At 43.3% G+C, this 17,295-nt stretch overlaps 1 protein-coding gene across 1 annotated transcript; it reads right to left on the bottom strand.

Annotated features, from left to right (window-relative positions):
- Positions 1-137: 137 nt before the first annotated feature.
- Positions 138-9,264, bottom strand: dnaaf4 (dynein axonemal assembly factor 4). Its single transcript, XM_076076306.1, has 9 exons — positions 9,142-9,264; positions 7,355-7,502; positions 5,309-5,439; positions 4,977-5,184; positions 4,742-4,887; positions 1,232-1,341; positions 1,007-1,160; positions 542-647; positions 138-329 (listed from the first exon to the last, which is right to left on the bottom strand). The coding sequence occupies exons 1-9, from the start codon at positions 9,262-9,264 to the stop codon at positions 211-213; spliced, it is 1,245 nt and encodes a 414-aa protein (XP_075932421.1). The 3' UTR covers positions 138-210.
- Positions 9,265-17,295: the final 8,031 nt, after the last annotated feature.

The raw sequence follows: 17,295 nt of genomic DNA, 5'->3' as shown, positions 1-17,295 counted from the left end.
TACATCACATTCATCAGTAAAACACACTGACACAGGTCTGTAGCCTTCACATGCTTGCAGCTTGAAGCCTGTAGCTTCATGAATACAGCAGGGATCAAACAGATATGCAGCAGTCTTTGAGTCTTTGCTGTCATTTATTAAACCTTTGGGTAACAGACAAATAACACCAACAGTAAACAGCCGTACACGATATGCACAGTAGGCTGTGCTTCACTGTGTCTCCAGAGTCGCTGCAGTGCCTTGAATAATGTCTCTGATGCTCTGTGTGTCCGCCTGCAGTGCTTGGTTGTGAGGGTCAATCTGTAGAGCAGCTTGGTAGTCTTGTAGGCCTGAGAAAACATGCCACAGGTCGGTTAGCCGACAGCACAGAGCAGGTGGACATGGTCGCCATTCACTTATCATTGTGAAAAGACATGCTTCAGTTATGTATTGTTACTTTACTCTATGTCTTTAAACACAATACAGAAACTGTGTGTATCATTAAAACCAAGACATGAAATTCAAAGGTGTATAGAAACAGTGTCCCTGTTGCCCGTCAGACCTTCTGCATAGAGCTGGAGCTGGCAGAAAGCAGATCCTCGGCGGACATTGACTCTGGCTCTGGCAGCTGCATTGGCAGCAACTGGTGGAGTCAACAGATCAAGCGCCTGCAGAGAAACGTGTGCAGATGTTTATTCCTACTTTACATAATGGCTTAATGCAGCTTTACTGTCACAATGATTCGCCAAGTAAAGTACAAAGAACTCAAGCCGGTAGAAAGTAAATCCGACTGATAACAATAGGGACTGTTAAACATGATCAATCTCAACATGATTACCACTCAACATGTGTCCAATTTGAAGAACTGTATCGGCGGTGCAGAGGCTGCAGTGGTGGAATTATTTAGCCTCTCTCCTTGTACAGTTTCAAGACACCAACATGTGCAGTGCAGCTCTACCTCAATGGACTCTGCTACATGCAGTAGAGTACAGATGACCACAATGTCAAACACCGGGATAGTACCGACCTTAGAGGAGTCCTCGATGGCCTTGTGAAGATGTTTTAACTTCAGATGGCAGGCCGCCCTGTTTGAATACAGAGCTGGGATCTTTCTATTGAGCCTGATAGCCAGGCTGTAGGCGTTCACTGCCCCCAGGTGGTCCCCAGTCACAAAACATTTGCTGAAGGAAAGAGTCAATTTAGTGATCCCGTGGTTCACAAAACCACATGCTGTTAAATAGACGTCACTTACTCCCCTTTGTCCTTTAACCAGTCAGGGTTCCTCTCCTCCTCCTTCAGGTCCTCCAGCTCATCAACGTCTGCGTTCACTGCACGCCTGGCTTCAGCTTGTTTTTTGAGCCACTGTTGGTTAAATTGTAATTCCACTCAAAAAGCATATGGTGCATTCAAGCTTTACATATAACTTTGATGAGAGAAACGTTATTTTCTGGGAATGTTTCATATTTAAAGGCATACTATACAGGAATTGTCGCTTACTGTAACATTTCAATGGTAGAGATAATCAAGGGCGTAGAATTTGGAAGCGATATCCAGCGGATCGTTCCTGGCAACAACTTTGATCAGAACATTTCAGTATAACCACCGTCGTCTAAGTAAAGACACTGTCCTTGTACTGACAGGACATCTGGTGTCTGGTACTGATTCAGGTAGCTTCAGTCTTCACCTCCAATGTGTTCAGAATATGTGGGATATGTTCTGAACATTGAACACATAAAAGCTATTGGAGTCCAGAGGTTAATAAATGCATTGAAATTATTTACTGTATCATTGAAGTGAATAAGTGCCACATGCACATTTAAAGGGACATTGGAAAGCACAGCAGGTCGTCCACTAAACGAAAGACCGGCTCCTCCAGTCCGCGTGTCCAAGTGTCCTTTGGTAAGACACCGAGCCACAAATTGCTCCCAAAGGCTGTGTCATCGGTGTGTGACTGTGTGAATGTTTAGATCCTGCAGGCTGTGTCGTCGGTGTGTGACTGTGTGAATGTGTGAATGTTTAGATCCTGAAGGCAGTGTCGTCGGTGTGTGAATGTTTAGATCCTGAGGGCTGTGTCGTCGGTGTGTGAATGTGTGAATGTTGAGATCCTGAAGGCTGTGTCGTCGGTGTGTGAATGTGTGAATGTTTAGATCCTGAGGGCTGTGTCGTCGGTGTGTGAATGTGTGAATGTTTAGATCCTGAGGGCTGTGTCGTCGGTGTGTGACTGTGTGAATGTGTGAATGTTTAGATCCTGAAGGCAGTGTCGTCGGTGTGTGACTGTGTGAATGTGTGAATGTTTAGATCCTGAAGGCAGTGTCGTCGGTGTGTGAATGTTGAGATCCTGAGGGCTGTGTCGTCGGTGTGTGAATGTGTGAATGTTGAGATCCTGAGGGCTGTGTCGTCGGTGTGTGAATGTGTGAATGTTGAGATCCTGAGGGCTGTGTCGTCGGTGTGTGAATGTGTGAATGTTGAGATCCTGAGGGCAGTGTCGTCGGTGTGTGAATGTTTAGATCCTGAAGGCTGTGTCGTCGGTGTGTGAATGTGTGAATGTTGAGATCCTGAGGGCTGTGTCGTCGGTGTGTGAATGTGTGAATGTTTAGATCCTGAGGGCTGTGTCGTCGGTGTGTGAATGTGTGAATGTTGAGATCCTGAGCGCTGTGTCGTCGGTGTGTGAATGTGTGAATGTTTAGATCCTAAGGGCTGTGTCGTCGGTGTGTGAATGTGTGAATGTTGAGATCCTGAGGGCTGTGTCGTCGGTGTGTGAATGTGTGAATGTTGAGATCCTGAAGGCTGTGTGTGAATGTGTGAATGTTGAGATCCTGAAGGCTGTGTCGTCGGTGTGTGAATGTGTGAATGTTGAGATCCTGAAGGCTGTGTGTGAATGTGTGAATGTTGAGATCCTGAAGGCTGTGTGTGAATGTGTGAATGTTGAGATCCTGAAGGCTGTGTCGTCGGTGTGTGACTGTGTGAATGTGTGAATGTTTAGATGCTGAAGGCAGTGTCGTCGGTGTGTGAATGTGTGAATGTTTAGATCATGAGGGCTGTGTTGTCGGTGTGTGAACGTGTGAATGTGTGAATGTTTAGATCCTGAAGGCAGTGTCATCGGTGTGTGAATGTGTGAATGTTTAGATCCTGAGGGCTGTGTCGTCGGTGTGTGACTGTGTGAATGTGTGAATGTTGAGATCCTGAAGGCTGTGTCGTCGGTGTGTGAATGTGTGAATGTTTAGATCCTGAAGGCTGTGTCGTCGGTGTGTGAATGTGTGAATGTTGAGATCCTGAGGGCTGTGTCGTCGGTGTGTGAATGTGTGAATGTTGAGATCCTGAAGGCTGTGTCGTCGGTGTGTGAATGTGTGAATGTTGAGATCCTGAGGGCTGTGTCGTCGGTGTGTGAATGTGTGAATGTTGAGATCCTGAAGGCTGTGTCGTCGGTGTGTGAATGTGTGAATGTTGAGATCCTGAAGGCTGTGTCGTCGGTGTGTGAATGTGTGAGTGTTGAGATCCTGAAGGCTGTGTTGTCGGTGTGTGAATGTTTGAATGTTGAGATCCTGAGGGCTGTGTTGTCGGTGTGTGAATGTGTGAATGTTGAGATCCTGAAGGCTGTGTCGTCGGTGTGTGACTGTGTGAATGTGTGAATGTTTAGATGCTGAAGGCAGTGTCGTCGGTGTGTGAATGTGTGAATGTTTAGATCATGAGGGCTGTGTTGTCGGTGTGTGACTGTGTGAATGTGTGAATGTTTAGATCCTGAAGGCAGTGTCGTCGGTGTGTGAACGTGTGAATGTGTGAATGTTTAGATCCTGAAGGCAGTGTCATCGGTGTGTGAATGTGTGAATGTTTAGATCCTGAGGGCTGTGTCGTCGGTGTGTGACTGTGTGAATGTGTGAATGTTGAGATCCTGAAGGCTGTGTCGTCGGTGTGTGACTGTGTGAATGTGTGAATGTTTAGATCCTGAAGGCTGTGTCGTCGGTGTGTGAATGTGTGAATGTTGAGATCCTGAGGGCTGTGTCGTCGGTGTGTGAATGTGTGAATGTTGAGATCCTGAAGGCTGTGTCGTCGGTGTGTGAATGTGTGAATGTTGAGATCCTGAGGGCTGTGTCGTCGGTGTGTGAATGTGTGAATGTTGAGATCCTGAAGGCTGTGTCGTCGGTGTGTGAATGTGTGAATGTTGAGATCCTGAAGGCTGTGTCGTCGGTGTGTGAATGTGTGAGTGTTGAGATCCTGAAGGCTGTGTTGTCGGTGTGTGAATGTTTGAATGTTGAGATCCTGAGGGCTGTGTTGTCGGTGTGTGAATGTGTGAATGTTGAGATCCTGAGGGCTGTGTCATCGGTGTGTCAATGTGTGAATGTTGAGATCCTGAAGGTTGTGTCATCGTTGTGTGAATGTTGAGATCCTGAGGGCTGTGTCATCGGTGTGTCAATGTGTGAATGTTGAGATCCTGAAGGTTGTGTCATCGTTGTGTGAATGTTGAGATCCTGAGGGCTGTGTCGTCGGTGTGTGAATGTGTGAATGTTGAGATCCTGAGGGCTGTGTCATCGGTGTGTGAATGTGTGAATGTTGAGATCCTGAGGGCTGTATCGTCGGTGTGTGAATGTGTGAATGTTGAGATCCTGAGGGCTGTCGTCGGTGTGTGAATGTTGAGATCCTGAAGGCTGTGTGTGAATGCCGACACGTTGAGTACAGCACAGAGGAATCTCTACATTATGCTCACTGCTGTTTAACGACGAGGGAAAACCCTGCAAATGACAGAAAGGAGGTCAGAACGTCTCACCTCTTCCTCCTCTGGCACTCTTGATTCCCTGAGGGCTGTTGGAAAAAGTCGCGGAGTGAATGTGACTTGAATGTTTCCAGCGAGTCTCGGAGCAGGCAGGTCCTCTGGTGTTCTCTTGCTCTTTGCTTCACTGTCACCTCTTTGATCTAAATGCAGGAATGTGTTCATTAAAAGTGCAAAAACCAACTAGTGTCGGAGCAGATTGGACCACACAGGGAATGCCTTACCCACTTACCCAGTTTGACAGCTAAACATCCACTTCCCTGCTTCTCTGTCATGGCTCCCCATTTGTTTAGACTGTCTCTGTGCCTGTGGAGCTTGAGTTGTTCTTCTTGCTCTGCGTTTTCTTTCTGTCTCAGTTGCCATGCTGCCAGCTCTGCTGTGGTTCTCTCTCGCTCTTTGTCCTTGATTTTCTGGATACTGTCTCTTTTCTCCTCTTCAAGCTGAGATCAGGTAGAATACACTGTGAACAAGTGCTTCTAGATTCCACAGCAGATTTCCAACGGTCATTGTGGACCCTTGGTGATGTGATTCATAAGTAGATTGTGGTGTCACTGAGTTTGTTACCTTCATCATTTTCTGCAGCGCATACTTCTTCTCTGCATGCTCTTTCTTGGCCTTGGACGTGGACTGTGCAGAGAGCTTCTCCTGGTATTTCAACAGAGCCCTCTCTCTGACCTCCTTCTTTTCTTTATCATCTGAAACATATTAAGTATGTTGGTGGATTCATTTCATGGATGCTATTGGAGACTTCAAATCTGATGATCTCTGGCTAAATATTAATTGACTTCAAATCAGAATGAGAAACATTTATTGCCAAGGACGTTACACATACAAGGAGTTTGACTTGGTGATTGGTGCATAAGAATATACAATGAACAATAATGAGCAATAATCGAGACATAATTTAAAAAATATAAAAATATAAAAATGTACAGTAAAATATGGTAAACAAACAAACAAACAAACAGATAACAGTACGTTAAAACAAGTGTATTATAAAAGTTGAAAGTGCATTTTAATATAGAAAGGGTGTGTAACAGTAGGACATTGTCCTAGGGATGTCAGAGTCAGTCAGTGGGGGTCCCGGCTTTGTTGATGAACCCAACTGCAGAACTGAAGAAACTGTTCTTGTGGTGTGAGGTCTTGGTCCTTGTCTGTCTGTCTGTCTACTTATGTCTGTCTGTCTGACTGTCTGTCTGTCTGTCTGTCTACTTATGTCTGTCTGTCTGTCTGTCTCTCTGTCCGTCTACTTATGTCTGTCTGTCTGACTGTCTGTCTGTCTGTCCGTCTACTTATGTCTGTCTGTCTGTCTGTCTGTCTGTCTCTCTGTCCGTCTACTTATGTCTGTCTGACTGTCTGTCTGTCTCTCTGTCCGTCTACTTATGTCTGTCTGTCTGACTGTCTGTCTGTCTGTCCGTCTACTTATGTCTGTCTGTCTGTCTGTCTGTCTGTCTCTCTGTCCGTCTACTTATGTCTGTCTGACTGTCTGTCTGTCTGTCTGTCTGTCTACTTATGTCTGTCTGTCTGTCTGTCTGTCTGTCTCTCTCTCTGTCTGTCTACTTATGTCCGTCCATCTGTCTGTCTGTGTACCTCTCTGTTTAGACACCCCTTACTAAAATACTTTAAAGATCATAATCAGAAACAGCAGTGTGCATCACTGCATAATGGCAGAATCGTTTAAAGCTCCATTCAGAATATCCAAACAGAATATGCTGTTTCATGACCCCGTATCAAATTCGAAATATTGTCATATTTGGAAAAAATATTATTGTGCATGAAAATGTAGTCAGTGTGTCAGAAAGCTAAATGAAGCCACAGATGCCGGCTCGTCCCTGTGGTCATTTCAGTCTCAAACACATTTCAAACACAGTCTCAAACACATTTGTGAATCGAGCGACGTCAAGAGAGTCTAGAAACCCCCAACAGATAAGTTCACACATGACAGCATCTGTACAACAGTTTGTATATAAATGTAACCACAGCCATATATCTTTTTGATGAAACTCCTTTTATATACATACATTATTAGATTTCTATTACTTTTATTTGAAACAATAATATTTGTGTGTAGATCAGAAACCACTGCTGTATTGTAGGATTGAATGAATACAACCAACACTTGTCTAATGTGGGTTTTATTCATTAGTGTCTAGACCACAATGGGCTGTAAGGCGTCCTAAATGTAAGGCACACTTCATCCAAACTAAAGAAGAGAGCCGATGTATGCTCAAATTATAAGAAACAAAGAAGACGCACCATACAATCTTTTCAAATACTAATGTCAACCCACCAAGCTGTCTGCCCACTTAGCAACAGCTGAGTTGCAGCAGGTACAGCAGTGCCTCGTGGTAGTTCCATTAGCTGTGAGTGCACTTAGCTGTGTTATCACTAGCTGCCCCTAAAGGCCAGTTAAGAGTAGTGAGTGAGGAGTCAGCAGGCAGGCAGTGGCAGCATAACAGGTTATAAAAGGTCTTCTGAGAAAGTGTGAGTCTCTGAAACCACAAGAGGTCCTGGAGCATACGGCCTGAACGGGACATTATGCAGTGTGCTGCAGCAGAAAGGAGGTCGATGGTACGTGAAATGACTACACGGTCAGCTAGATGCTCTTACTTGTAGTCATCATCAGATGCTCCCACACTTTATTGGTCCTCTTTGGCAAACTGAAAACTGCAACTCCGTCTCCAACCTTTGCTGTGCTTCTGTCGTCATCAACGGGTTCAAAGAGGAAGGCTTCGAACAGATATGGTGGGTAATGCACCTGTGCAGAAAATAACGTGGAAAACATGATATACTGTTTGGGGAGAAATACCAAACGTTACACATTATAAAATACAGCCATGAAGTGGCAGACTCCGGCTGTTTGAGAGGCAGGGGCACCAGTCGCATGTGGTGGGGCACCAGTGAAGGTTTTCTAGCATGAAGAGCTGCCTTTATTCCACTGCACCTCGTCGTACAATTCAAGGACACGTCATCATGTTTTCTCCATTTGAGGTCACCTGAGACTGCATCAGGTGAACAAAACAAATCCATCTTTTAATAGAGAATGCAGCTTAGGCTAAGAAGTGAGCCTATGTTTTATGATTGATAATATGAAGTAGGCTACATTTCAGCACTTTCAATATTTCAATAAACTAATGTTAACTTACAGTAGTGGAGGAAATACTCAGATCTCTACTTAAGCAAAAGCAGTTACAGGTGCGGCAGGTAGATCGGCTGTTCGATCCCCAACTCCGACTCCTCCAGTCCACGTCTATGTGTCCAACAGCTCACCATTGGTGTCTGGATGAGTGTGAGTGTGAGTTAGTTTAGTCCTGATGGGCAGGTGGCACCTTGTATGGTAGCCCCATGCCATCAGTGTATGAGTTTGGGCTGTGCAAGATTATCGATATTTGTGACTATTGCAATCTTTTTTTTCCACAATAGTGTATCGATATTCCCAAGCATAGTATCAATGCATTTCAAAAAATAATAATCATATTTTAAACAGATTTAAAATGTCCTTAAAATTCCATCAAATCCCTGTGTGTCCAACGTCCTGTAGATGTCACTTTCTAGTGCTCACTAAGCTAAGAGACATCAGAACATGGCGTCTCAAAAGCATGACGGGTTACATTGCTGTATCACTTGACACCACGCAACATGGTAACACAGCCTACGAGCTCCCATCTACCTCCGCCCGGCCCGAGGAGGTAAGTGAGGCGGTGGTGCATGTCATCTGCAGATATTTGCGTGCGTATGTGGTTGAAATCCCGGGTGTTCTCTTGCTGCACTGGTTTTGTTTGGCGTGTTTGTCTTACTGCTTGTATTATAAGCTTGTCTGAGACTGTGCTGCCTGGTGCTGTTGTCTGCTACGTGTTAGTCTGCTTGTCTTCATGTAATGCTTGTTGTGTGTTGGAAAGGTTTGGACATGTTTTGCTGTCTTTTTAACTTCTGATTTGACTTAATTAAGCCCCTCCCCTTAAGGGACACAGTTGTAAACACAAATGTGTCACTATAACTCTGACTAACTCAAGTCACTATACGTGATAGCAGTTGTGAAGTATTCTGTTTCTACTCAATCTAAAACGACTTACTAAGAACTCCTACTATCTTTAAAACACAGTTTATAATTATACAACAGTTTTTGAGGTACCCATCTCATTTCCCCAATGATTAAGACATATGCGGTGTGATTAAGTGCCAGAGTGCATAAAAGAGCATCAAAATAGAGCTGGTTTACCCAGCACACACACACACACACACACACACACACACACACATGGGCCGGTCTAAACCCCGATGGTCCTCACATCCTGGAAACGCCCCTGTGAGTTACAACACCGTAGAGTACAGAAGCACGACGTGTATTGCTGTCAGCTAGCATGAAAGGTACCAAACCTTACTTCCGGTAACTTTACCTTCAGGTATTCCTCCGTTGACAGGATGTCCACTTTACTCACTCTCGCTCCTTTGAGTGGAACACTGAGACAGACCGTGGAGTCCGTCTGTGTCCACGAGTAGTCTGTTACTAACAGCGGCATCTTCTTCCTCTTCGTGTCCCGCTCCTGTCCGTGGTTGTGGTTCACTAATTGCGCAGAAACACCGATGTAGCCAGCGTCAACAGTAACTCCTGCGACAAGAGGAGAAGAGTCCTGAAGAGACAAATGCAGTGCTGCTGCCTCATGGCGTCCTGTTTCTATGGTGACCAGCATGCTGCCTTCACGTTTGGCGGAAAAATCCGTTTTAATAGTTTCAAATAGGCTAAAGCAGAAGTTCTCAACCTTGTGTAACTTAATAGTAGAGAATGAATCCCAAAGAAGGCAAGGCAAGTTTATTTGTATCTCACATTTCAACAACAAGGTAATTCAAAGTGCTTCACATAAAACCATTGAAAGCATCAAAACATAAGGCAAAAGAAAAGGAGATTTAAAAACAATTAAGAACATTCATTGAAACATTAAAAACAGTCATTAAAACAGTAAAAAGCAGTGTAAGAAATAAAATACAGTAGCACAATGCAGAAATGTATTAATATCCTTAAATGTGGTTCAATTAAAGGCAGCAAACAGAAAAGTCTTCAGTCTTGATTTAAAGGAGCTGAGGGTCTCAGCAGACCTGCAGCTTTCTGGACTTTGTTCCAGATATGTGGAGCAGAAGAACTGAACGCTGCTTCTCCATGTTTAGTTCTGACTCTGGGAACAGAAAGTAGACCGGTCCCAGACGACCTAAGGGGTCGGGATGGTTCATAAGGTAGCAGCAGATCAGAGATGTATTTTGGCCCTAAACCATTCAGTGCTTTATAAACCAACAGCAGGATTTTAAAGTCAATTCTTTGCTGGACAGGAAGCCAGTGCAAAGACCTCAGAACTGGAGTGATGTGATCCACCCTCCTGGTCTTAGTGAGGACTCGAGCTGCAGCGTTCTGAATCAGCTGCAGCTTTCTGACTGACTTTTTACAGAGACCTGTAAACACACCGTTACAGTAGTCCAGTCTGCTGAAGATAAATGCATGGACAAGTTTTTACACATCCTGTTGAGACATAAATCCTCTAATCCTTGATATATTCTTCAGGTGATAGGAGGCATCAAGACAATTTTGTAATAGTTAGGGTTGGCTCAGGTTTATAGTTAGGGCTGGCTCAGGTTTATAGTTAGGGCTGGCTCAGGTTTATAGTTAGGGCTGGCTCAGGTTTATAGTTAGGGCTGGCTCAGGTTTATAGTTAGGGCTGGTTCAGGTTTATAGTTAGGGCTGGCTCAGGTTCATAGTTAGGGCTGGCTCAGGTTTATAGTTAGGGCTGGCTCAGGTTTATAGTTAGGGCTGGCTCAGGTTTATAGTTAGGGCTGGTTCAGGTTTATAGTTAGGGCTGGCTCAGGTTCATAGTTAGGGCTGGTTCAGGTTTATAGTTAGGGCTGGCTCAGGTTCATAGTTAGGGCTGGCTCAGGTTCATAGTTAGGGCTGGTTCAGGTTTATAGTTAGGGCTGGCTCAGGTTTATAGTTAGGGCTGGTTCAGGTTTATAGTTAGGGCTGGCTCAGGTTTATAGTTAGGGCTGGTTCAGGTTTATAGTTAGGGCTGGCTCAGGTTCATAGTTAGGGCTGGCTCAGGTTCATAGTTAGGGCTGGCTCAGGTTCATAGTTAGGGCTGGCTCAGGTTCATAGTTAGGGCTGGCTCAGGTTTATAGTTAGGGCTGGTTCAGGTTTATAGTTAGGGCTGGCTCAGGTTTATAGTTAGGGCTGGCTCAGGTTTAATTACAACTTTGTAATTGTCTTGATGAGGCTGTTCAGGTTGAGGTCTGAATCCATAACTACACCTAGATTTCTGGCTTGGTTTGTGGTTTTTAACATCAGTGATTGAAGCTGAGCGCTGACTTTCAATCGTTCGTCCTTGGTACCAAAAACAATTACTTCTGTTTTATCTTTGTTTAATTGAAGAAAATTCTGTTACATCCAGTTGTTGACTTGTTCAGTGCAGTTACCCAGCCCTTGTATGGGATTATAGTCCCCTGGTGATATAGTTATGTAGATTTGTGTGTCATCTGCATAATTATGATAACACACTTTGTTGTTGAACATGGCGTTCCACCAATTTGGAAGAATCTCGGTTAGTCTGGCGAGACAGTCTGAAGACATATAAGAAGGCCCTCCGTAATGCCAGAGCAGCTTATTACTCATCATTAATAGAGAAACATAAGAACAAGCCCAGGTTTCTCGTCAGCACTGTAGCCAGGCTGACAGAGAGTATTCCTTTAGACCTCAGTAGTAATGACTTTATGAACCTCTTTAATAATGAGATTATAACTATAAGAGAGAACATTAATAATCTCCTCCCTCAACCAGTACCCATCTATCCTCAAATAGAGTAACCATAGAAACAGCTGTAAACCCTGATATATGTTTAGATGGCTTTACTCCCATCGACCTTCATCATGGTTCAGGTTTATAGTTAGGGCCGGCTCAGGTTTATAGTTAGGGCTGGCTCAGGTTTATAGTTAGGGCTGGCTCAGGTTTATAGTTAGGGCTGGCTCAGGGTTATAGTTAGGGCTGGTTCAGGTTCATAGTTAGGGCTGGTTCAGGTTCATAGTTAGGGCTGGCTCAGGTTTATAGTTAGGGCTGGCTCAGGTTTATAGTTAGGGCTGGTTCAGGTTTATAGTTAGGGCTGGCTCAGGTTTATAGTTAGGGCTGGCTCAGGGTTATAGTTAGGGCTGGTTCAGGTTCATAGTTAGGGCTGGTTCAGGTTCATAGTTAGGGCTGGCTCAGGTTTATAGTTAGGGCTGGTTCAGGTTTATAGTTAGGGCTGGCTCAGGTTTATAGTTAGGGCTGGCTCAGGTTTATAGTTAGGGCTGGTTCAGGTTCATAGTTAGGGCTGGTTCAGGTTCATAGTTAGGGCTGGCTCAGGGTTATAGTTAGGGCTGGTTCAGGTTCATAGTTAGGGCTGGTTCAGGTTCATAGTTAGGGCTGGCTCAGGTTTATAGTTAGGGCTGGTTCAGGGTTATAGTTAGGGCTGGTTCAGGTTCATAGTTAGGGCTGGTTCAGGTTCATAGTTAGGGCTGGCTCAGGTTTATAGTTAGGGCTGGTTCAGGTTTATAGTTAGGGCTGGCTCAGGTTTATAGTTAGGGCTGGCTCAGGTTTATAGTTAGGGCTGGCTCAGGGTTATAGTTAGGGCTGGTTCAGGTTTATAGTTAGGGCTGGTTCAGGTTTATAGTTAGGGCTGGCTCAGGGTTATAGTTAGGGCTGGTTCAGGTTCATAGTTAGGGCTGGTTCAGGTTCATAGTTAGGGCTGGCTCAGGTTTATAGTTAGGGCTGGTTCAGGTTTATAGTTAGGGCTGGCTCAGGTTTATAGTTAGGGCTGGCTCAGGTTTATAGTTAGGGCTGGCTCAGGGTTATAGTTAGGGCTGGTTCAGGTTCATAGTTAGGGCTGGCTCAGGTTTATAGTTAGGGCTGGTTCAGGTTTATAGTTAGGGCTGGCTCAGGTTTATAGTTAGGGCTGGCTCAGGTTTATAGTTAGGGCTGGTTCAGGTTTATAGTTAGGGCTGGCTCAGGTTTATAGTTAGGGCTGGTTCAGGTTTATAGTTAGGGCTGGTTCAGGTTTATAGTTAGGGCTGGCTCAGGTTTATAGTTAGGGCTGGTTCAGGTTTATAGTTAGGGCTGGCTCAGGTTTATAGTTAGGGCTGGTTCAGGTTTATAGTTAGGGCTGGCTCAGGTTCATAGTTAGGGCTGGCTCAGGTTTATAGTTAGGGCTGGTTCAGGTTTATAGTTAGGGCTGGTTCAGGTTTATAGTTAGGGCTGGCTCAGGTTTATAGTTAGGGCTGGTTCAGGTTTATAGTTAGGGCTGGTTCAGGTTTATAGTTAGGGCTGGCTCAGGTTTATAGTTAGGGCTGGTTCAGGTTTATAGTTAGGGCTGGCTCAGGTTTATAGTTAGGGCTGGTTCAGGTTTATAGTTAGGGCTGGCTCAGGTTTATAGTTAGGGCTGGCTCAGGTTCATAGTTAGGGCTGGCTCAGGTTTATAGTTAGGGCTGGCTCAGGTTTATAGTTAGGGCTGGCTCAGGTTTATAGTTAGGGCTGGTTCAGGTTTATAGTTAGAACTGGATCAGGTTTATAGTTAGGGCTGACTCAGGCTTATAGTTAGGGCTGGCTCAGATTTATAGTTAGAACTGGTTCAGGTTCATAGTTAGGGCTGGATCAGGTTCATAGTTAGAACTGGATCAGGTTTATAGTTAGGGCTGGCTCAGGTTTGCCTTGGACTAGCCCCTAGATAAGCTGCTATAGGCCTAGACTGCCGGTGGACTTCCTAGGATAGACTGAGCTCCTCTCTCCTCTTCTATTTCTCCTTCTGTATGAATTCATACCTCATTCATGCACATTACTAATTTAGTTTCTTCACCGGAGTCTCTGTGCTTTCTCGCCTCGCAGGTTTCCATGGTTCATGGTTATACCTGGACCCTGTCTCCTGCCGTGGTTCTGTCATACATTGAATGTGTTGTAACTCTGTTATGTTGTTCATTCTGTGCACATGACATCTATCGTACTTCTGTCCATCCTGATAGAGGATCCTCCTCTGTTGCTCTCCCACAGGTATCTCCCTCTTTTCTCCCCGTTAAAGGGTTTTTGGGGAGTTTTTCCTGTTCTGATGTGAGGGTCCTGGGACAGAGGATGTGAGGGTCCTGGGACAGAGGATGTGAGGGTCCTGGGACAGAGGATGTCGTATGTGTACAGATTGTAAAAACCTCTGAGGCAAATTTATGATTCGTGATTTTGGGCTATACAAAAATAAATTGAATTGAATTGAATGTATGTATGTTTGTCATTATTATAATAAGGAGACTGATCACCACAAAACGTCATTTATATGAACCAAAGACTGTTATCTTATCATAAAAGTTATTTGGCTTTTCACTTCATTCTGTGTTGTCAGCAGCCCTAACAGGTAACTAGTGCAGCCTGCATCAAACCGGCATATACAATGTGGCTCTATTGGTGTAAATGTGTGAAGAGCAGGATGCAAACCATATAACAAGATATAATAAAACTATATTTTTAATACATATAATACATCTTTCTGTATCCTTATAAATACTGCCCTTGTTTATATTTTATCTTTGAATGACACATATGATGAAACTATGAACACACTGCATGACAATATTCTTTCATGATTTAAATGAAAATTTTGAGTGAATTGGAAAAATCAAGAATTAATAATAACTTATTGTCACAGCTCTGCCACTCTATCTCTCACTCACCTCATCAGCTCATTCAGTGCACCTCTCCCTTTGTTTTCATCCCTGTCTTACATTGTATACTTTCTTGGCTCGTATATGTGTTTATGTACTTGTCTGCACTTGTTTTGGACTCAATAGAAGAAAGACTCCCTCTGTAGTGACGTGAGTTACTGGTCAGTCAAGATAACGACATGTTGAACATTAACTCTAGACAGCTAACTAGTAGGACACTGACCAAGCGTCAGTATACGACGAGTTGCGAGTGAGAATGCGTTGAAAAAACAAAGCATAACAAAAGGCATTACCAGATGTCCATGTTACACACAGGTAATACATTTAACGACATACACAGACCTGACTGGAGCGATGGGAGAGGTGTGAATGAGGGAGGGACACACTGATCTTTACTTCTGCTGTGTTGTCATTTCATAGGTTTCATTTCTACACGTCTACATCTACAAACACTGTATGTGAAACAACACCTTTGGAACTAGCTTTTCTGAAGGAAGCAAGAGAGAAATACCAATGTAGAAGAAATGGAGGTCAAAACTGCATCAACAGTGACGGTACACTTTCTTCTTGCCTGATTTTTACCTTTTCCATATTATTCTTCATTGTTATTCACAAACTACTCAAAACACATCACTGTTGCATCGGATGACATGTTCTTACATAACCATGAATGCCACTGAAAATAGTCAGCCAATAAAAACAAATAAAGCAAACTCCTACGCAATTAATTTAATGTCTCATTTGGACTGTGACCTAACAATCAAAGTCAGTGATGCTTTTATCAGACCACAGATAAAAAGAACGAGGCCACAGATGGTATCACAATAGCCAAGGTGATTTTTTTATAGACCTTTTTATTGTAACCCTGTCGATTCCAGCTCACTTACTGGATTCTATTGCAAACGCCGGCTTCATATCATGTTTCCTTCACAACTTGTAAAACTATTAAAACCCTCTGAAGCAGTGAACATAGTGTTCTCGGTAGGATGTTAATAATGCATTCTATCTCAAAGGAGAGTGTGAGTCATGGGAGAGAAACCTTTTAACATCTGTCCTTGTGCATTCTTAGCTTTATAGAACGTTGAGAATTTCCACATCTTCCTCACATCTAAGGAAATGCTGCACATGGTAGCGTGTGCATTTATTGTTCCTGAAGGCCTGAACAGTACAATGAACTGCAGATGACCCCGGTGTGCAGGGATGATGATGACATCGACATGTGACTCTGTAGCTTGGTGACTTGATCGACAGACAGACCACATGACTGTAGTCTGGTTTCTTAGCCTGCTTGTTCTCCATTGTTGTAAAGAGAGAGACTGATTATGAAACAGTAGCTTTATGTTGTTGTTGTTGTTATTTCCCTTTCTGAAGCTATTGTATGGTGAAATCAATTAATTTTACTTTAGGAAAACATTTTTTTAACAGCCCCATCAGTCACTTCCTTCTGATTCCTGGACTGGGTGAAGACTTTTGTAATGTTACTGAATGCTCCCACATCAGCGTTATAGGCCAATCTCTATAAGGACCCACAGTGACACTTTTAATATCCTGGAAAGTTATCCTTGATTTTAACTCTTGAAGTCCCAATGTGACACACAGGGAACATCCTGGGGAGGTCATGTGACAGAGAGTTAGTTTAGGTACCCATGCCATCACTTCCTGCCCGGCTGGTCAGCAGATTTGACAGAACTAGCTCATTGCAAAAAGCTTGTTTTTGTTGCTAAAGGTAAGTTTCAACACATTTAACAATTCTACTGCTTTCATAACATGTCCTACAATACATCTAAACTGTTCTAACCATGTTTATCTAACTCATTTTTATACAAAACGTTATGAAAATATTGTTGTGACAGATATGTCACATCGAGTTTTTAACTTATAATTGTCTCAGAAAAAACAATTTGACATATTTGTCACAATAACAAAAATATTAATGAGCTGCTTAATTGATTTAGCTGATTACATTTTTTTTAAATTAAAATATGTTCTGTTGTTGAATTCAAAAGACATTTGGTTAAACGTTATCATTTTGATATTTGTTGTGGAAATGCAAATAAAAAGGCATAACTTTGTTACTAAGAAAAAAAAGGCAAAGTTGATGGATTTTCAAATGAGGAATAGATTTATACGTAAACGCCCATTGTGACATGTAAAAATGTTTTCAGAAGTGTGTTTCATGTGGTCCCTTTAGTCTGTTTTATAACCCGTATCATTGGTTTGGGTTCTTATGGGTTAAACACATTAGCACATTATTAAAGGGACAAAACTACATATTTTGCCTCTTACCTGTAGTGCTATTTATCAATCAGAGAGTTTAGTCATTTTTACATCTTGCACTGTCACGAGCACAAGTCTCTAACCCATGAGCAGATGCACACTTCCGTCTGTGCGGTGATACCGCTGTGCAAGAAAATATGGAGAGCTGCAGATGGATTTCATCTTTCATAAGTCCTCTCCCCTTCCTGTTAGTTGTGAAAGCTTTATAGCTATGTGGCCATAAAGCGACATTCATAAAATGGTAGGATTACGGAAAACTGCCTCTCTGTTAAAGCCTAACTACAGAATGGAACATGAGATAAACACTGGGAGATTACGGAGGATGAAGGGAACGACATTATTATTATAACTATAAGAGAAAATAAAAACAAGACAACCTTTGAGCTAAAAACGACGCAATTATTTATTTGTCATAGAGATCAACAGCCTGTTGCAGCAGCTGATCATACGTTTGACTTGCCTCCTGTTGCTGCCTTCTTGGCCAGGTCATCATTGTAAATGAGAACTGGTTCTCAATTGACTTCTCTGGTTAAATAAAGGTAAACAACTATAATAATAATAGTTGA

This window comes from Anarhichas minor, unplaced genomic scaffold (assembly GCF_050575085.1).
Source record: "Anarhichas minor isolate MPS153535 unplaced genomic scaffold, ASM5057508v1 ptg000005l, whole genome shotgun sequence".
NCBI classification, from domain to species: Eukaryota; Metazoa; Chordata; class Actinopteri; order Perciformes; family Anarhichadidae; genus Anarhichas; species Anarhichas minor.
This window is presented reverse-complemented; position numbering and strand designations above follow the sequence as displayed.